At 42.1% G+C, this 22,409-nt stretch overlaps 1 protein-coding gene across 1 annotated transcript in view; it reads left to right on the top strand.

Annotated features, from left to right (window-relative positions):
- The window catches only part of galnt2 (UDP-N-acetyl-alpha-D-galactosamine:polypeptide N-acetylgalactosaminyltransferase 2), a 128,064-nt gene that overhangs the window by 32,369 nt on the left and 73,286 nt on the right, over positions 1–22,409 (top strand). Inside the window, exon 2 of the mRNA XM_063039920.1 lies at positions 4,655–4,748. Within this exon, the coding sequence (XP_062895990.1) occupies positions 4,655–4,748 (94 nt within the window). The remainder of the gene's footprint in view (positions 1–4,654; positions 4,749–22,409) is intronic.

A 22,409-nucleotide genomic window follows, 5' to 3' on the forward strand; every position in this document is an offset into this window, starting at 1 on the left:
GCTTAATTATGGGGCATGGATATTGGACTACAGTTAAGTAACCAAGGGTTCTGGACTAATAGCCTGAGGTTTGAGTTCAAATGGCAGACATGGAATGTAAATTCAGTTAGTAATGTGGAAAACATTATTGTAAGTATTGTTCTTAGCAATAGTGATAAAGCTATTGGATGGCATTGAGAAGGAATCAGAATCAAGATTATTATCACTGACAGGCACTCAATAGCCACTCTGTTAGGTACTTGGATCACTCTTCTTCCCCATTCTATGTTTGGTTTGAACAACAATGGAATATCTTGACCATATCTGCATGCTTTTATACATTGCGCTGCTGCCACATGATTGGCCGATTAGATATCAGCACTAATGAGCAGGTATTCCTAATAAAGTGACCACTGAGTGTATGTTTTGAAATTTGTTTTGCAGCAAGAGTACAGTGCAATACAAAAATACTATAAATTACAGTAAGAATGCAAACAGGGAGCAAAATAATGAGGTGGGTTGATAGTCCATTTAGAAATCTGATGGTGGAGGGCAAGAAGCTGCTCCTAAAAATTTGAGTGTGGGTCTTAAGGCTCCTGTACCACCTCCCTGATGGTAGCAGTGAGGGAGGATGGTGAGGGGTCTCTAATGATAGATGCTGCCTATTTGAGACATCAGCTTTTGAAGATGCCCTCTGCTGGGGAGAATACTGCCCATGATGGAGCTATCAAAGTAGCTGGAGTCAGAGCCTAGAATCTAGATGCTCAGCAGTTAAAGGACAGTAGGCCCCGAGGCAGCCTGTCCTGGGGTTGGAGGGGTGTGTGTGTGTGTGTGTCTTTGGTTTGGTTTGTTTATATTTGGGAAAGTGGTTTGTTTGCTGTTGTTTTGTTAGTTTTCTTGTGGCTGTTTGTGTTGTTCTGCTGAACATTGTGGACATGATATGTTGGTGCTGGAATGTGTGGCGACATTTGTGGGCTGCCCCCAGCACATCCTTGGGTATGTTGGTTGTTAATGCACACGATGCATTTCACTTAAAGTTTCAATGTACGTATGATAAACCTGAAATCAAGGCAATGAATGTTGCCTTGCCAACAATCCCAAAAACTGAGTAGAGTACCGGGTTCTATAATCTCAGACCTGATTATTCACCTATCTTTTCAGAGTAAAGCAAAAAAAGTACTTTTGTAGGACAGAGAGATTCTGGGTCACTAAAGTGAACAGTTCCCGAATAGAACTCTAAGTGCTTCACTGTCTGAAAGCTAATACATGTGAAGCTGTACAGCAGAGAGATGGCTAATTTTTCCAAAGTTATAATTGATTTGTGCTAAATATCTCTGTCTGCATATCTATGGACCTTTGTGCATTAAATCTAATTCATAATTAAAAGTTAAATTAAATGTCTTTTAATTAAAATATTTTTTAAAATATAAAAGCATCTACTCATTTCTGTTTCTTTGCTTGCTTTTTCCTCTGATCTCCAATGACGTTAATTTGTACTAGTCACTACAGCAGTACATTGCCTCTTCCCTTTTGCCTCCACCTCTCCTTTTCCCTCATTTCTGTTCCCTCAGGGATTGTTCACATAAACCAGGCTCCGTCTCCTTACTTCGTTATCTTCGTCCTCCATCTTGATTGTAATGCCTTTTATCCCTTTGTTCTCCATCTTGCCTTCTGCTGTCATTGCCTGCACTCCCTTCTATTTCTCCTGCCCTCTGACTTATCTCTAACTTTGTCTATTTCAATGTTCCATTTACTATCAGAGAATGTACCCAATATATAACCTGAAATTCTCACTCTTCACCGACATACTCAAAACAGAAAAAAACCTCAAAGAATGAATCTTAGTGAAATGTTAGAGCTCCAAAGGCCCCCCCATTCCCCCTCCCACGATCTTATCCTGTAATTCTTTCCTCACAAAAGGTGTTAGGGTTAGTAAAGTAGCCCAGCTACTTATTTATAAATTTCCATTAGATTTTTTGGTTCTACCCTTCTGGTTATTGATGCTGTGCTGAGTGAATTGGGGCTTGCTGCAAATGGGTTATAAATGTTAACTTTATACATCTCAGCAGTTTTTCTCACCCAAGGGGTGGCATGGTAGTATTGCGGTCAGTGTGACACTATTACAGGGACAACGACCCCAGTTTAATTATCCAGTTCTCCCTCACTACCTCACTATTCCTCTTTTGTGCTTCTTATTTATTTTATTTGTAAAAATAGTTATTTTGTGTCTTGCATTGTTCTGCTGCCACAAAACAACACATTTTGCGGCATTTGTCAGTGACAGTAAACCCAAGTTTGATTCTGAGATGTCATGAGGCTGTAAGCTGTGCACGTTCTTTTTGCTCGTCTCTGATCTTACTGAGCTTCAGACAGCAATTGAACTCTAGTTTACAGATTTACTCTATCTCATCCAGATAAAACTTTATTTCAGCCTGCTGTTACACCTTGTTTGACAGTTTTTCTACCAGCGGTAGAAAAGTGGTTCCTAATCAGTGCAGTATTTGATGTCTCTTTTTTGATCTGTCTTCTCATCATTGAACATCTACTGCTGAATCCCACATGGCTTTGTTCAAAGCATGTTGAGTTCAGGCATGACTGGACTTCAGTGAAGTTCTGAATAGAATGGATGAGGGAGTTGGTGTACAGCGATAGGAAGGAGAAAAGAATATAAAACAGGTCAGCACAGTACAGGTCATTTGGCCCATGATGTTGTGCCGACTTTTTAACCTACTCAAAGGTCAATCTAAAGCTGCCATCATGCATTACCCTCAATTTGTCTTTAACCCATGTGCCAAATGTCCCCAGTTGAGAAAGTAAGGAAGCATGGGATCCAAGGGGACATTGCTTTGTGGATCAAGAACTGGCTTGCCCACAGAAGCAAAGAGTGGTTGTAGACGGGTCATATTCTGCATGGAGGTCAGTGACCAGTGGTGTGCCTCAGGGATCTGTTCTGGGACCCTTACTCTTCGTGATTTTTATAAATGGCCTGGATGAGGAAGTGGAGGGATGAGTTAGTAAGTTTGCTGATGATACAAAGGTTGGAGGTGTTGTGGATAGTGTGGAGGGCTGTCAGAAGTTACAGCGATAGGATGTAAAACTGGGCTGAGAAGTGGCAGATGGAGTTCAACCCAGATAAGTGTGAAGTGGCTCATATTGGTAGGTCAAATATGATGGCAGAATATAGTATTAATGGTAAGACTCTTGGCAGTGTGGAGGATCAGAGGGATCTTGGGGTCCGAGTCCATAGGACACTCAAAGCTGCTGCGCAGGTTGACTCTGTGGTTAAGAAGGTGTACGGTGTATTGGCCTTCATCAATCGTGGAATTGAATTTGGGAGCCGAGAGGTAATGTTTTTAGCCATGTAAGACCCTGGTCAGACCACACTTGGAGTACTGTGCTCAGATCTGGTCGCCTCACTACAGGAAGGATGTGGAAACCATAGAAAGGGTGCAGAGGAGATTTACAAGTTCATTGCCTGGATTGGGGAGCATGCCTTATGAGAATAGGTTGAGTGAACTCAGCCTTTTCTCTTTGGAGCGACGGAGGATGAGAGGTGACCTGATAGAGGTATATAAGATGATGAGAGGCATTGATCGTGTGGATAGTCAGAGGCTTTTTCCCAGGGCTGAAGTGGTTGCTACAAGTGGACACAGGTTTAAGGTGCTGGGGTGTAGGTACAGAGGAGATGTCAGGGTACTCAGAGAGTGGTGAGTGCGTGGAATAGGTTGCCGGCAACAGTGGTGGAGGCGGGTATGATAGGGTCTTTTAAGAGACTTTTAGGTAGGTACATGGAGCTTAGTAAAATAGAGGGCTATAGGTAAGGCTAGTAATTTCTAAGGTAGGGACATGTTCGGCACAACTTTGTGGGCCGAAGGGCCTGTATTGTGCTGTAGGTTTTCTATGTTTCTGTGTATCTGTCCCTACCACCACCCACGGCAGCACCTCCCATGCATTCACCACTTTCTGTGTTCAAAACAAACCTACCTCTGGTATCCGCCCCCTCCATACTTTCTATCAATCTCCTTAAAATTATGTCCTCTCGTATTCGCTGTTTCGATGCTGGGAAAAAAGCATTGACATTCAATGCCTCATATCATCTTATACACTCTATTAAGTCTTCCCTAATCCTACTCCAAAGAGAAAAGCCTTAGCTCGCTCAACCTTTTCTTATAATCCAAGCAGCATCTCCTCTGCATCCTCGCTAAAGCTTACACATCCTTCCTGTAATGATTAATGTCTGAGAAAGGGTGATTATGGGAAGTGCGGGAGGTAGTGTAGAAGACATTTAGTTTCTTAGGGTGAAAATTTCATATAGATTTCCAGTTTTGGTATCTTGGGTTTGACTGGATGCTAAGGTTGGACACAATTCATTTTCTTCCAAATTAAGTTTGAAGGGGTTTGTTTAGCAGGCCCGTAAATGTACATGTTCACTGAGAAACAAGGTTATTTGGGTTCAATCGCTTTCTTTCTTTGGTGACTTTCCCATTTATATAGCATAAAATAGATAGAGTATTACAATGCATTTGGAATTAGTGTTGCAGTCCTTTCATCTGTCTTAATATAAAGTGGATGTTCCCCAAATCGGGATAAGTTTATTTTAGATGTATATCACAGTAAAATGGTATTACTCTTACTAATTTTACAATAATTGTTCCCATGTAATTTTGTTTTATAGGATGAGTGGAATGCTTTGGATCCAAATAAGAGAAAGGATGGTCAGAACGGCATTGCAGAAGGAAAAGCAAAGAACGTGGAGACATTACCACCTGGTAGGTAACCAGGGCCTGTGTGTGATGTTACCATTGATTTTGGAAATGGCTTTTTGAAAAATTTTCACTTTTGGTGACTGGAGATTGTGCAATAGGGTGCAGGCTTCTCGGAAAAACACAAAGGCTTCTTCACAGGGCTATATCAGCACGGCTGCTCAGTAATTGTTCACTGCACACACAATCAGCAATTGTAAGTCTTTACAACAAGGAAACCAGGAATCAAGCATCTGTCTGGGTTTGATTGATTTGTCTGAGATGATCAGAAAGGCAAAAAAATAACCTGTTGTTTTGCTGATGGACAGAAGTCTTTTGTCTGAGATGATCAGAAAGGCAAAAAAATAACCTGTTGTTTTGTTGATGGACAGAAGTCTTTAATTATAGATGATTATGAGCCACAATTCCAGTTTCATGTGTACTAGCCAATAATTCAAATAATGACCTAGTTTTAACAGTGGCTTGTTTAATGAGGATGGGGGGTGTTCGTCTTTTAAAGTGTACCTTCGGAGGTAAAATCTATAGCTTCTATTTTATGTGTGGTATACATAGAAAGAGAATAGGTGAATACTAAAGATCAGAGATTAGCTTTATTTGTCACATGTACATCGAAGCATATACAGTGAAATGTGTCGTTTTACGTCAACGGCCAACACAGTCTGAGGATGTGAGGGCAGCCCACAAGTGTCACTATGCTTCCAGCACCAACAGAGTATGCCCACAACTACTAACCCTAACCCTGGAATGTAGGAGGAAACTGGAGCACCCAGAGGGGAATGTACAAACCCCATTTCCAGAAAAGTTGGGATATTTTCCAAAATGCAATAAAAACAAAAATCTGTGATATGTTAATTCACGTGAACCTTTATTTAACTGACAAAAGTACGAAGAAAAGATTTTCAATCGTTTTACTGACTAACTTAATTGTGTTTTGTAAAGATACACAAATTTAGAATTTGATGGCTGCAATACACTCAATAAAAGTTAGGACAGAGTTAAAATAAGATTGAAAAGTGCACAGAATCTGGGATTGCCCTAAATTAAGTCTATTTTGGGAAGGTGTTCATAGAACATTAGTTAAGGTACTTAGGTCCCAGATACCTCTGAACTTTGAGACGCTCTATTTGGGGCATGTATTGTTCCTTGAACAGAAGGAAGATATAAAGTTGCTGCAGGCCCTCTTAGCGGCAAGTAAGAAATCAATCACTAGAAAATGGCTAAATCCAATACCACCTACATTAGAAGATTGGTACGAAATTATCTTGGAAATATTTAAAATGGAAAAGTTGACCTACTCCCTGAGAACTCAAAAAGAAACATTTTATCAAATCTGGAATAAATGGATTGAATATATAACCCCAATGCGAGCAGACTTTAGATGACTCTCCTAATGATTTATATTGCTCTTCTCATCAACACAGTAATATTGCTAACGTAAGCACCCCTAGTCTAAATGTTTGTTGTTTTTTTTTGGAAAATAGAGAATTAACACAAGTAAAGGGAAAGACTTGGGAAAGGGATAAAAAAAATGAAAAAATTAAGTAAATAAGTACATAGGGATTGGATAATTATGTCTGCGGGCAGGAACAAGCACGAACAAATTGGGATATAAACACCTACAATGGTTGGTATATAGGCTTGTATGCAACATTTTGGACCAGTGGAAATGGTCCAGAAGGGTTGTATGGAAACTATTATTACCATTTTTCTTAATAACTAATTTCATTACTTAGCCTAATAGGTTAGATTTACCACAGTACATAATTATCTATTTAAATGTTTAATTTGCTTTTATATCATCTCAATGTGTACTTAAGAATGTATAAATAATTGTAGTTTTATACATATAAAAAAATGGAAAAGGTTATATGTGTGAAAAAAGTACATGATAATTGTGAACTCCGTATCCAAATAAAAATAAAATTAAAAAAAAAAGAAAAGTGCACAGAATATTCAAGTAACACCGGTTTGGAAGACTCCACATTAAGCAGGCTAATTGGTAGCAGGTGAGGTATCATGACTGGGTATAAAAGTAGTGTCCATCAGAGGCTCAGTCTTTGCAAGCAAGGATGGGTCTTGGCTCACCCCTTTGTGCCAAAATTTGTGAGAGAATTGTTAGTTCAAAAGGAACATTTCTCAACGCAAGATTGCAGAGAATTTAGGTCTTTCAACATCTATAGTACATAATATTGTAAAAAGATTTAGAGAATTCAGAGACATCTCAGTGCGTAAAGGGCAAGGTTGGAAGCCACTGTTGAATGCGCATGATCTTCGAGCCCTCAGGCAGCACTGCCTAAGAAACCGTCATGCTACTGTGACAATTATAGCCACCTGGGCTCGGGATTACTTCGGAAAACCATTGTCACTCAACACAGTCCATCGCTGCATCCAGAAATGCAACTTGAAACTGTATTACACAAGGAGGAAGCCATATATCAACTCTATGCAGAAACTCCGGTGAGTTCTCTGGGCCTGAGCTCATCTCAGATGGACCGAAATACTGTGGAATTGTGTGCTGTGGTCAGATGAGTCCACATTTCAGCTAGTTTTCAGAAAAAACGGGCATCAAGTTCTCCGTGCCAAAGATGAAAACGACCATCCAGATTGTTATCAGTGAAAAGTACAAAAGCCAGCATCTGTGATGGTATGGGGGTGCATCAGTGCCCACGGCATGGGTGAGTTGCATGTATGTGAAGGTACCATTGACTCTGAGGCGTATATTAGGATTTTAGAGAGACATATGTTGCCATCAAGGCGACGTCTCTTCCCGGGACATCCATGCTTATTTCAGCAGGACGATGCCAGCCCACATTCTGCACGGGCTACAACAGCGTGGCTTTGTAGACACAGAGTGCATGTGCTTGACTGGCTTGCTGCCAGTCCAGATCTATCTCCTATTGAAAATGTATGGCGCATCATGAAGAGGAGAATCAGACAACGGAGACCACGGACTGTTGAGCAGCTGAAGTCTTATATCGAGCAAGAATGGACAAAATTTCCAATTGCAAATCTACTACAATTATTATCCTCAGTTTCAAAACGATTAAAAAGTGTTATTAAAAGGAAAGGTGATGCAACACAATGGTAAACGTGCCTCTGTCCCAACTTTTGAGTGTGTTGCAGCCATCAAATTCTAAATTTGTGTATGTTTACAAAATACAATTAAGTTGGTCAGTAAAACTATCGAAAATCTTTTCTTTGTACTTTTGTCAGTTAAATAAAGGTTCATGTGAATTAACATATCAGAGATTTTTGTTTTTATTGCATTTTGGAAAATATCCCAACCTTTCTGGAAATGGGGTTTGTACAAATTCATTCCAGACAACGGTGGAATTGAATTGGTGTATAGCAGTTAATACTCATCTTTACCATTCTTAACTTCAATTCACATTAGTTTTGCTGCCTCAGTCAGTATACATGGACAGCACAGTGGCAAAGCAAGTGGAATTTGTTGTTTCATAGTTCCAGTGACCTGGCTTCAGTCATGACCTCTGATGCTCTCTGTGCGGAGTGTGCTCTCCTGATGGCCTCAAGTGCTTCCTCTGGGTGCTCCAGTTTCCTGCCACTTCCCAAAGGTGTGCTGTCTGGTAGATAAATTGGCTACTGTAAATTGCCCCAAGTGTGTTTAAGGGTTTAAGGTTGGGGGGGGGTAAGTTTAAGGGAGGTGTGCAGGGCAAGCTTTTTACACTGAGAGTGGTGGGTGCCTGGAATGTGCTACCAGGGGGCAGTAATGAAGAGATTTAAGAGGGTCCAATACAAGCACATGAATATGCAGCGAATGGAGGGATATGGATATTGCATAGGCCGGAAGTATTAGTTTATTTCAAAGATTCAAAGTACATATGTTATCAAAGAATGTATACATTATAGAACCTTGAGATTTGTCAAATTACAAGCAGTAACAAAGCAAGAAGCCGGAAAGAGCCCACTTAAAGAAAATGAAGACTAGTGCGCAGAGACAGAGGGGAAAAAAAAACACAAATCATGCAAGCAGTAAAAGCAAGCAACAGCATTCTGAACCAGATTGAGCCGTTAGATCCGAATCCCTGGAGCAGCTGGGAGTAGGCCCAAGCCTTGGTCTCAGTTCATTATATTAGCGAGGCAAATCACCACGAAGCATAGCAGCCAGGCTAATCTCATAGCCTCAGCATTATGAAGAGAGGAATGAACATCAGGAGTAAGCAAAATCGGCTTAGTTCTTGCCTCCAGTCCTGACACCCTACCTTTCCAGTCTACCTGGGCCAGTGTCCAAACAGAGGATCGTGACTCACATTAGGACCTGGGCTCCGCCACATTGAAGCACCTCAGGCCTAGACCACACTGCCCAGCAATTTGCTGTGAGCCTAGATTCCACAGCCCTGCCCAAAGCTGTTCACGACACCTCCAAATTGGCTCGGCACTTAGAGTGATCACACCTTGAACCCAGATTAGTTGGATGGGCATCGACACTCCTTTGCGTCGATGACTCCTTGTCGAATCACTCACTCTGTGTCGAGTTTGCAATGCACCAGCACGGCTCATTCCTTGAATTCACTTCACCTTCACTCTTCTTTGTTTGCAGTGATAGTTTACCACAATTTACTTCAGAAAAGGTGTTAGTTGTTATGTTTTTAGTCAAATTTCTTGCCTTTCAAACTACCAGTAAGCTGTTGTTCATCTTCAGTAGCACCATCTTAAACTGGAAGGTGTTTCTTTGCTAGTTTAAATGGTTCAGCACAATATTGAGGGCTGAAGGGCCTTTTCCTCTGCTGAACCATTCTGTATAGGCAGGTCCTCTGCTGAACCATTCTGTATAGGCAGGTCCTCTGCTGAACCATTCTGTATAGGCAGGTGGGAGGAGAATTGAGTTATTGGTATGCAAGAATAGTTTATAGAAAAATAAGTAAGGGAATAGGATTGGTTTGATTGTTCTGAGGACTGGCAAAGACTCAAAGAGCTGAATAGACTTCTGTATTATATTTTTTTTGTGCTTCCAGATTTCTTCCTTTTCACATTCCCATCACGTGCTTTGTTCTTTTTGTGTGATCTCTTTCCTTTTTTTCAGTGTCTGAGTTTATTTTTGTAAAGCCTTTACCACATTATCTTTCCAACTCTGCAGAATGTTCAGTCATAAATATTAATAACTTTTTCTTATGTTTTATTAATTCTCCCTTTGCTTATTTTTTCTTACTGATTATTTTAACATGTAAAAATATATAATTAGTTTAAATGTCATTCTATTCATTGGAAAATATTCTGAATTGCATTTTGTACATTATTGCAAGATATTTGACCACATCAAGTGTGTAAAACATTCTATTTTTGAATGCACAGCATTTTAAATTTGAAAAGATTCAGTGACATTACATAACCTGCGGTATTTTGGTTCCTCAGTGTGGTTACATAAATGTGACAGTCCTCAGCTTCTTGCAGTTTCATCCTTGCAATGTAAAAAATTGCCATTGCCTCATATTTCTGTATTCCCCTTCCAATGTCATCTGTAGTGTCTAATATAGATATTTATTCAGGAAATGCACTTTCAATCCTGTTTAACAAACACTCCTTTTAGAATGTGGAAGGACAAATTGTGATTCATAACTAGTAAGGACATTCATATGTGGATATTAGACAGAAAATATTGCCTGACCAGCTGAGTATTCCCAACCTTTGTGGGTCAGTAACATTCCATCAGAACTGTCAAAGCGAGATTCATCTTCTGTAGAGAAATGGAAATAACAAACAAATATTTGTGGTAGAATGGAGATCAAGAAGAACTGAACACCACATGGAGTTGGAGCCTGCTACGGGAGATCGGTGAAGGCTTGTGAAAGATAAAGATTTTTTTGATTAGCTTTATTTGTCAGATTTACATCAAAACATACAGTGAAATATGCCATTTGTGTCATTTCAAATCAGTGAATATTGTTAACTATGCATGCAACGAGTATTAAACAGTGAGGATGACCTGTTCCATAATGACTGGACCACACAAACTTACTACTTAAGTGAAACACAGATAATGGCCAACATATATGACCAACCAGATAAAGGTGAAGCATCATAGTGGAAGGGCTCATGTTAGACTGGAATTGAGATTACCAAGGCCATGTGTAGATTTAAACAGTAGGGATTCTGCACATGCCCTAGTGAAAGGTCTCGGCTTGAAACGTAGACTGTTTACTTTTATCCATTGATGCTGCCTGGCCTGCTGTGTTCCTCCAGCATTTTGTGTGTGTTGCTTGGATTTCCAGCATCTGCAGATTTTCTCTTGTTTGTGATTTTGCAAATACTGGAAATCCTTGTATACAGAGAATTCAGGGGGATGGGTAATAAATTCAGGAATAATGGGATATATTTTGAACCAATTCACTCTTCATGGTGCTAATTTTCTCATGATACAGGTTTAGATTACATGGTGTAGTTGCACATCATCCTAAGGAGGTAGAAATGTTGGCAAATCAGAAATTCCTAAACTTTATACAGCATCATAGAATTGATACATGAGGTGTTGTAAATTTTTGAGTTTCTCTGTATCTCCCACACTACCATTCAGCCTTATATTGTCAGTGCACTGGAATATATTATGGTTAGTTGCCTCATTCAGATCATTGTTATAGATTGTGAATAATTTGGGATGGAGCTTCAATTTCTGTGGAAACCCCCTAGCATTGTGAGCAAGTCTAATTTCATTGCTGTGAGAAGAGTCTTGAGAGTCCTTGTGCAGGATTCCCTAGAGGTTAACTCACAGGTTGAGTTGACGGTGAGGAAGGGAAATGCAATGTTGGCATTCATTTCAAGAGTGTGTATATGTACACAATATAAGAGCAAGGATATAATGCTGAGGCATTGGTCAGACAGCACTTGGAGTATTGTGAGCAGTTTTAGGCCCATTAACTAAGAAAGGATGTGCTGGCATTGGAGAGAATCCAGAGGAGGTTCTCAAGAATGATTCTGGGAATGAAAGGGTTAATGTACGAGGAGCATTTGATTACTCTGGAACTGTACTTGCTAGAGTTCAGAAGAATGAAGGGAAATCTCATTTAAGCCTAGTGTGACAAGAATACACATAGATTAAGATGTTAGCTGTCCTGTGTGATCAGCAGTTGGTCTGCCACCTGTCTTCAGGAGAGAGAGAGATAAGGAAAACAATGAAGCAGCATTTGGAGATGTGTAATGAAGGGACGGGGGGGGGGGGGAGAGAGAGTAACAGAAGGAGGGAGCTGTCAAGAGCGGCTCCCCCTTTGAACCCTGAACTGTTTGAAGTGATGGACAGGCAATACCCCAGCAGGGGGATAAAAAGGGACAGGTTCGCTAAGGCAGGACACACACGACACCCGAGGTAACAAGACCCTGGAAGCGGTGCGCCTTTCACAAGTCGGTGGGAAGTACCGGGCCATAAACGCACAGGGTGGAAAGGCACGATCGGCGGGAACCTGGTGTGTGTCCACCCTTGCCTGGGTGCCAGGTTCAGCGCAGAGAAACGATCGTATCTGGAAATGGAGAGGTCACGGTCGGTGACCTCAGATGACATCACAAAGGACTTGCCCGAAAGCTGACTGCGAAGGTCTGTCTGGAAGCCTTGAATATTCATTCGTTTTTGCTCTCTCTCTCCTTCCCCCACACTGTCCATCTCCCACGGCAGCGATTACTGCGAACTGAACTGAACTAAATTGAACTGAACTTTGCATCACTTTGAAACTGGTCATTTACCCCTAGACAACGATAGAGCTTGATTGATCCTGTTATCTGAATTCTGTGTACGTGTATGTTTATCATTGCTGAACTGTTGCGTTCATTATCCTTTTGATTAGAGTACTGTGTTGCTTGTTTCTTTAATAAAACTTTCTTAGTCCTAGTAATCCAGACTCCAACTGAGTGATCCATTTCTGCTGGTTTGGCAACCCAGTTACGGGGTACGTACACTAGATAAATATTATGTGGAGATTTGTGACAAATATTATACAATATATATGTACAGTATCTGAAATACATCTTATGGAAATGTTTGATGATGAAATTCAATAAAAAAATAAATTACAAAGAAAAGAAACCTATCAAATATTGAAAAGACTAGATGAGTGGATGTGGAGAGGATGTTTTCTATAATGGCAGGGTGGGGGGGGGGGTCTGGGACCAGAGGACATAGTCTCATAATAGAGAGATTAGAGAGATGTCTATTTAGAACAGAGATGAGCAGGAATCTCTTCAGGCAGAAGGTGGTGGATCTGTGGAATTTGTTGCCACAAATAGCTGTGGAGGCCAAGTCACTGGGTAATTTAAAAGTTGAGGTTGATAGGTTTTTGATTAGTCAGGGCGTCAAAGGTTTGGGGAGAAGGCAGGAGAATGGGGTTGAAAGGGATAATAAATCAGCCATGATGGAATGGGAGAGTCGATGGGCCAAAAGGTCCAACTCTACTTCTGTGTCTGATGTTATTAAGATGCTTTCTTGAGTCACTGCTGTCTTTCTGGTCGTCCAACAGTGCTGTCTCTTGTTAGCTTTTCCTATTGGGCATTTGTGCTTTACATGGTATGCAAGAAATTATTTTATTAGGTCTTCAGATGGTATCTCCATAATATTGTTGTTAATATCTGTTGACTGCTTACCCAATCTCTTATCAGCTGTTACTTTTACCTTTTGAGTTAAAAGATATTGTGAGCTCAGATTGAAGACTATTTAAGAAGGACTGAGAAGATTGCATGGTTTTGAATGGTTCAGTACCCTTACAATTTGAGGCCTGTTGAGGCCTTCTGTTGGTCAGGGTCATGTTGCGTCCCAGCTGTCTACGGGATACACAAGCCAGGACAATACGATATGGAGAGCTGCCCATGTAGTAGGCTGGCCCTCTCAACTCAGCTGATGAATCCAAAGGAACATCAGAGACTAATACAGTTTGGCACCAGTCAGCGTTGAACTCAAAGTGGGACTGCCTTAGGAGTTCCAGCTCCGGATTTTTCCTCTGGGTTTACTCCGGGAGCCTTCCCCATGAGTGGCTATAGCCACAATGCAGCAGTTTTGAGATCAGAGTTTTCCTTCTCTTAGGTGAGCTGCCAACCACAGCTGATGAGTCCCATCAGACCGAAGTGATTGGTTCTAAGGTGCCAGTAAACCACCTTTGCCCCTTCTCCTGTCAATAGAAATGGATCTGCCAGATGTAGTAACTCAGGCCAGGAGGTGGACTAAGTTGTCAGAAACTATTTGAGACACACACCATTGGGAGCATTTAATAGGTATTAGGAACTTATCCCTTCCACCATATCCAGCTATAACAACCTATAAAAATAAATTTTTTGCATCTTGGATGTCTGTATTTGCTTCTTATCTAGAGATAATTTTAAAAATAGTCAAATTATAAAAGCGAAACAGGAAGGGTTATACTATTGTTGAGATCGCTGTCAGAGTTGGTTGACATAATCAATATGGATTGCTAGTCCATTGTCAGGTTGGAGAAGGGAGGAGATTGATATGAACTATGTCAATGTGAGAGAGTGGAAAATGGTGGCAAAGGCAACAGAAAACTTTGAGTTCTGTATGTGTGCAGGAAGTAGTATCATCAGAGCCATCAATGTAATGAGAAAAAATTGAGGGAGGGGGCCTGGATAGGATTGAGCTAAGAGCTGTCATGTGTCCAATGAAGACAGATGTAGCTTGGACCCATGTGAGTTCCCTCTGAGGAACTCTTTGAGGACAGCCTGCTCTCTGGGCAGATTTACAGCTGTGCCATGTTCTTTCCATTTCTTGATGATTGACTTAACTGTACACCAAAGGATATTCAGTGACCTGGAAATTTTCTTGCATCCATCTCCTGACTTGTGCTTTTCATTAACCTTTTTGCAGAGTTGCTTGAGTGTTCTTTTGTCTTCATGGTGTAGTTTTTGCCAGGATACTGACTCACCAGCAGTTGGACCTTCCAGATACAGGTGTATTTTTACTACAATCGATTGAAACACCTTGACTGCACACAGGTCTCCATTTAACTAATTATGTGACTTCTAAAACCAATTGGCTACACCAGTGATGATTTGGTGTGTCATATTAAAGGGGGGGGGGAGGGAATACTTATACAATCAATTATTCTGTGTTTTATATTAGTAATTAATTTAGGTCACTTTGTAGAGGTCTGTTTTCGCTTTGAAACGAAAGAGTCTTTTTCTGGTGATTAGTGTCAAAAAAGCCAAATTAAATCCACTGTGATTCAATGTTGTAAAACAATAGAACTTGGAGGCGGGTGTGGTAAATACTTTTTATAGGCACTGTACTTGGACAATAAATGTACTTTGAACTTTGAATGTTCTGTTCATCAGGAAAAGGCTGAAATAAGGTGCCTTCACGAAAGGTATGGTATAATAGTACACATATCAAGATAACTGAATGCTCAGAATTACGGGATACTGCAAAGCGTGATTAAAGAGTCTGCACTGACCTTTGGTTTAGTCACCAGAAGATTCAGTTCTAAGAACAGAGTCGAAAGAACAAGAGGAGATAATGTGATTTTTATTTTGGCATAATGTGAAGACCTGGACGGCATTAGCTGGAAAGAAAGAAACAAGCCTAAAAGTAACACATGGCGATGAGAAAAGAATAGGGGTATGAGATTACTGGGAAGTTCCTTTCAACGATACAGTACAGTCGTAATGGACCAAATGGTCTCTTGTGTCGATGATTCTATAACTAGTGGGGATATGGTGGAGTGGGAATTCAAAAAGGACAATCAGACGGATGCATCATTAAATTTGCTGACTCTCCCTAAGTGATCTATTTTAGCAGTTGAGACACATATACTGATTTTAATCCAAAGCATCATGTAAATGATCATACAATATCTAATTTGCAAATATTTGCCCACTTTCAGCAAATAAAGAAGTAAAGCACTCCACCATTAAAAATGATTTGCATATACTGCTTTTCATATGACTTTTACCAGCTAAAAAGAAAGAAGGAAAGATGAGCTTCATTTGTCACGTGTACAGTGGAACATACAGTAAAATGCATCATTTGCGTCAGTGACCAACATGTGTACGTGCTGGGGGAAGCCCACAGGCGCAACCATGCTTCTGGCGCTAAAGTAGCATGCCTACAATTAGCTAACTCTAACCCATACATACGTCTTTGGAATGTGGGAGGTAACTGGAGCACCCAGAGGAGACCTGTGCGGGCAATGAGGAGAGCATCCAAGGTCCTTACAGACAGTGGCGGGAATTGAACCCCGATCTCCTGATTTCTGGAACTGTAAAGTGTGACGCTAACTGCTGTGCTTCCATGCAGCACCATACAAAAGATTAAAACCCATATTAATCACACACACGGAGTGCTGGAGGAACTCAGCAGGCCAGTCAGCATCTTTAGAAATGAATAAATAGTCGGTGTTTTGGGCTGAGACCCTTCTTCAGGACTGGAAAGGAAGGGGAAAGACAGCAGAATAAAAAGGTGAGGGGAGGGGAAGGAAGCTAGCTAGAAGGTGACAAGTGAAGCCAGGTGGGTAGGAAAGGTAAAGGAGAGTAAGGAATCTATGATAGGAGAGGACGGTGGACAAAGGGAAGGAGGAGGGTACCCGGGGAAGTGATAGGCAGCTGAGAAGAGGTACTGTAAGAGGCTAGAGTAGAGAATAGAGGAGGGGAGGGGAGAGGCAAAATCGATATTCATGCCATCAGGTTGGAGGCTACCAGGAAGCTGCTTTTGGTGAATGGAGCGGCGGTGGTCTGCTGCATATTTAGGTATGTCAGTCATCAGGTGGCTACAAGACAAATGCCTCTTTTGTTTATTGTGTTTGATTCATGTGATAGTGGCTTTACCGCCAAAGCTGATGTTTACTGCTCTTCTATAACTGGCCTTATAAAGGAAATGGCGAGCTGCCTTCTTGCAAGCTCTTGTGCTGCCATAGTGAAGCTACTTCTCCTTTATCTGCCAGAGAATTCCAAGATTTTTTACCAGACATCAATGAATTGTGACATATTCCCATTTTAGGATGCTGTGTAACTTGGAGGGGTTGTGTTAGTGATAGAAACACGATTCCAGTTTTCTTGATTTTAGGAAGAGCTGTTGAGCATACATTTTGCAGGTGGTACGTACTGTAGTCAGTGTGTTGATGCTGGAGGCAGTGAATGTTTGTGGGTGTGCATGAGCTGACAGACATCCACTTCCTTTTGTTGCTGTTATGCTTCCATTTTAATTTTTTTCTTTTTGTATTTGCAATCTGTTTTTTCACATTGGTTGTTTATCCATCTTGTTTTGTGCAGTTTTTCATTGATTCTATTGTGTTTCTTTGTATTTGCTGTGAATAGTTCCTTTAAAGCTGGAGCAATTGAGTAATATTCCTGGCTTCTGCCTTGAGGGTGAGAAATTGGGAGGCAAGTATCAGAATCAGAATTAGATTTATTTATCATGTGCGCATGGAAACAATGCTTTGTTTGCATTAGTACCTAGGGATGTGCTGCAAGTGTCACCACACATTCTGGCGCCAACATAGCATGCTGACAGTGCTCAGTAGAACAGAACAAAGTGCATCAAAACAAGCCCTTTCCCCCTCTCCCTACATACATCTCACCCACATTCATGGACAGGCCTTCGGGACTCTAGTCTACAGGTGTCAGGCATTGGGCAACAACCTCTGGATTTCTTATCAATCTCCGGGCCTCTATCCTCGGCATTGATCCCAGACTGGCTCACAGCGCGACCCCACATTCCAGGATTGAATGCTGAGCATGCTGACCGACTGACCCTCCTGCTTTCTACTTGCACGGACGTGCGCCGACTTGGGACAGCCCACAGATGTTCTCCATCCCCATGTTTACAGAGGGGAGTAACTTCATCTCGGGCCTGATCTCATATGTTGCCTGGACCAGTTGAGTTTCTGGTAAATGGTGAACCCTGGGATGTTGATAGTAATGGATTCAACTCTGGAAATACTGTTGAACATCACGGTGCTGGTGGGCACAGCCCAGTCCATTGTAAGCAAAGCCCTCTTTACCATTGAGCACATTTACATGGAGCGCTGCCCCAAGAAAGCAGCATCCATTGTCAGAGAACCTCACCACCCAGGCAATCCAGTCTTCTCACTGGATGTACAGGAACTTTAGATCCTTGAACACCAAGTTATCAGATTACAACCACAGGCTGCTGAACTGGTGTGGATAACTTCACTCACCAAAACTCTAAACTGATTCTACAAGCTACAGACTCACTTTCAAGGACTCTATACAACTTGTGTTTTCAGTATTAGTTGTATTTAATTCTACAATTTGTCTTTTGCATATTGGTTGCTTGTCAGTCTTTGTTTATGTATAGTTTACATGAATTCTAAATAGGTTGTTGACAGTCAGCACAGACTCATTAGGCTAAAGGGCCAGTTTCTGTGCGATATATCTCATTGCTTCTATGAACATGGAGCCACCAGCCCTATGCATCGGGTGACCCAAGATCAGGAGTGTGGGGCTGAAGTGCAGCCCAAACATGAGAAGCAGCTCCTTCAGATACTCAGAGATTGCAACTTCTCACGCTCCGTATATACACAATACACTGTCTCCTCCCAAATGCAGCAATGACTGGTGGATGAGCGGTCTGTAACCGACTTGAGAAATTGTTATGTGGTATTACTCTGTGCAGCACTTTCCACCTCAGGTTCTAGTGTAGAGAGAGGACATCTGCATAAAGAGACTTCCACTGGGTGCACTGGTACATTTAGGACAGCTGACAATGCAATGTATTGGTCAGTTTACCACCAACTACAGCTACATATCTTCAGACCTGCCTAGCTTGAACAGCATACTTTTGATGGTAGGTTTTGATGATCTCTATTGGTTGTACCATTGCTTCCCAAGTCTGCTACTTCCAATATGGAGGATTACTGATTTATCAGTTGAGAGAGAGCAGTATGATTGTACTTAGCAGAAGATTTCCTAATCTTCTTTTGGGCTTATGCCCTGATGTTTCATGCAAACTTAAATCAATATTGAGATCCTGTCCATAGCACTAAAGACATATAACACTGCTGCTTGCTCTGGTGGATCTGTCCTGCTGCTGGGACACAATGTACCTCAGGATGTTGATGGCAAAATGGTGGATTTAGGCTGTGAGAATGATCCTGTCTGCCTGTTCCTTGTCTGTGCCCAGTTTGCATAAGGTTGGTTTGTAGGTGCCGCAGGCTATCAAGAAGGCAAATGGAATGTTGGCCTTCATTGCTCAAGGGATTAAACTTAAAAGTAGGGAAGTTATGCTGCAATTGTACAAGGTACTGGTGAGGCTGCACCTGGAGTACTGTGTTCAATTCTGGTCTCCTTACTTGAGGAAGGGTGTTTGAGCTTTGGAGACAGTGCAGAGGAGGTTCACCAGGTTGATTCCAGAGATGTGGGGGTTTGACTATGAGGAGAGATTGAGTCGCCTGGGACTGTACTCACTGGAACTCAGAAGGATGAGAGGGGATCTTATAGAAACATATAAAAATTATGAAGGGGAAAGATAAGATGGAGGCAGGAAAGTCGTTTCCAATGGTAGGTGAGACTACAACTAGGGGACATAGCCTCAAAATTTGGGGGAGTAAATTTAGGACAGAAATGAGGTGGAACTGCTTTTCCCAGAGAGTGGTGGATCTGTGGAATTCTCTGCCTAATGAAGCAGTGGAGGGTACCTCAGTAAATGTATTTAAGTCACGGTTGGATAGATATTTGCATTGTAGGGGAATTAAGGGTTATGGGGAAAAGGCAGGTAGGTGGAGGTGAGTCCATGGCCAGATCAGCCATGATCTTATTGAATGGCGGGGCTGGCTCGACAGGCCAGATGGCCGACTCCTGTTCCTGTTTCTTATGTTCTTCTGACAGCAGTGCCAAGATTCGAGTGAGGAGGATGTAGCAGGGTTGCTTATACCTTTGTGCCTTGATGCTGGTGGTCTTTTGGGCTATATACACCTTTCTTGTCATAGTTTAACAAAACTGAGTGATTTTCTAAGGCACGGCAGTTAAGAGTTATCCACTTTGAGGATAAAAGATTCTCACTGCTGTTATCAGAAAGGAGTTAGAAGAGCCTTAAGTCCCACATCACCAGGTTCAGGAACAGTTGTTACCCTTCAACCATCAGGCTCCTGACCCATCATGGATAACTTCACTCACCTCAGTGCTGAACTAATTCCAAAACCAATGGACTCACTCTACATGTTCTCAGTATTCAGGGCAGTATCTCTAGGAAGAAGTACAGTCGACGTTTCAGTCCAAGCCCCTTCGTCAGGACTAACTGAAGGAAGAGTTAGTAAGAGATTTGAAAGTGGGAGGGGGAGGGGGAGATCCAAAATGATAGGAGAAGACAGGAGGGGGAGGGATGGAGCCAAGAGCTGGACAGGTGATTGGCAAAGGGGATATGAGAGGATCATGGGACAGGAGGCCCAGGGAGAAGGAAAAGGGGGAAGGGGGGATAAACCCAGAGGATGCGTAAGGGGTATAGTCAGAGGGAGAAAAAGGAGAATGAAAGAAAGAATGTGTGTATAAAAATAAATAACGGATGGGGTCCGAGGGGGAGGTGGGGCATTAGCGGAAGTTAGAGAAGTCAATGTTCATGCCATCAGGTTGGAGTCCACCCAGACGGAATATAAGGTGTTGTTCCTCCAACCTGAGTGTGGCTTCATCTTTACAGTAGAGGAGGCCGTGGATAGACATGTCAGAATGGGAATGGGATGTGGAATTAAAATGTGTGGCCACTGGGAGATCCTGCTTTCTCTGGCGGACAGAGCGTAGGTGTTCAGCAAAACGGTCTCCCAGTCTGTCTCGGGTCTCGCCAATATATAGAAGGCCACATCGGGAGCACTGGATGCAGTATATCACCCCAGCCGACTCACAGGTGAAGTGTCGCCTCACCTGGAAGGACTGTCTGGGGCCCTGAATGGTGGTAAGGGAGGAAGTGTTAGGGCATGTGTAGCACTTGTTCCGCTTACAAGAATAAGTGCCAGGAGGGAGATCAGTGGGGAGGGATGGGGGGGGGGCGAATGGACAAGGGAGTCGCGTAGGGAGCGATCCCTGCGGAAAGCAGAGAGAGGGGGGGAGGGAAAGATGTGTTTAGTGGTGGGATCCCGTTGGAGGTGGCGGAAGTTATGGAGAATAATATGTTGGACCCGGAGGCTGGTGGGGTGGTAGGTGAGGACCAGGGGAACCCTATTCCTAGTGGGGTGGCGGGAGGATGGAGTGAGAGCAGATGTGTGTGAAATAGGGGAGATGCGTTTGAGAGCAGAGTTGATGGTGGAGGAAGGGAAGCCCCTTTCTTTAAAAAAAGGAGGACATCTCCCTCGTCCTGGAATGAAAAGTCTCATCCTGAGAGCAGATGCGGCGGAGACGGAGGAATTGCAAGAAGGGGATGGCATTTTTGCAAGAGACAGGGTGAGAAGAGGAATAGTCCAGAAAGCTGTGAGAGTCCGTGGGCTTATAGTAGACATCAGTGGATAAGCTGTCTCCAGAGACAGAGACAGAAAGATCTAGAAAGGGGAGGGAAGTGTCAGAAATGGACCAGGTAAACTTGAGGGCAGGGTGAAAGTTGGAGGTAAAGTTAATAAAGTTAACGAGCTCAGCATGCGTGCAGGAAGCAGTGTCAGTGGACTTATAGTAGACATCAGTGGATAAGCTGTCTCCAGAGATAGAGACGGAAAGATCTAGATGCCTTTTCATTCCAGGACGAGGGAGATGTCCTCCTTTTTTTAAAGAAAGGGGCTGTTCATAAACGAGAGGAAATCTGTACCTACAGAGCTGTGCACAAACGAGAGAAAATCTGTACCTACAGAGCTGTGCACAGACGAGAGGAAATCTGTACCTACAGAGCTGTTCACACACGAGAGGAAATCTGTACCTACAGAGCTGTTCACACACGAGAGAAAATCTGTACCTACAGAGCTGTGCACAAACGACAGGAAATCTGTACCTACAGAGCTGTGCACACACGAGAGGAAATCTGGACCTACAGATCTGTTCACACACGAGAGGAAATCTGTACCTACAGAGCTGTTCACGAATGAGAGAAAATCTGCAGATGCTGGAAATCTAAGTAACCTATACAGAATGTTGCTGTAGCATACACAAAATACTGAGTTCCTCCAGTATCTTGTGTGTGTTACTACAGATCTGTACAGATAACTCTGCAGGTCAGTATTAAGGAGGGGGTTCTAGCGCTGTGGGGCAAGAGCCCTGCGGCCCATTACTTAGTTGTAGCTTGTTCTGGCAATCTTTGTTTATTTAGCCTTTTCCAGTTTTAGTGTTCAGGTGACTTAATGTAGGTTCTGATAGGGTATTCTTGTTTCCAAATCTTGCACTAGAAAAGCTTCTTCCTGCTATTTACCTTGGAAATTTGACTTAAGGTTTAAAAAAGGCTGGTGCACTGATAAAAGTTATTTGAACTCTGAAAGGCAGTTCTTACAAACCTTGAACAAATATAAATTGACCTTTCTGATTTTTAAAAAAAAAAATGTCAAATGAAAATTTGTACTTGCACTAATGTGACAGGGTTATTTTTTTACTGGCAAAGGCAGATGGAGTGTGATGAGACTATATCTCATTTACACAGCTCCACACCTGGACCAATAGACTCAAGAACAGTTACTTCCCCCAACCGTCAGGCTGATCAACATCTTCACCCACCAACCGCACCAGCACCATATTCACATCAGCCATTTTATTATTTCCTGTCAGTCATCTTGTATTAAAGTACTACTTACAGCTGGATCA

Source organism: Mobula hypostoma, chromosome 2 (genome assembly GCF_963921235.1).
Source record: "Mobula hypostoma chromosome 2, sMobHyp1.1, whole genome shotgun sequence".
NCBI classification, from domain to species: Eukaryota; Metazoa; Chordata; class Chondrichthyes; order Myliobatiformes; family Myliobatidae; genus Mobula; species Mobula hypostoma.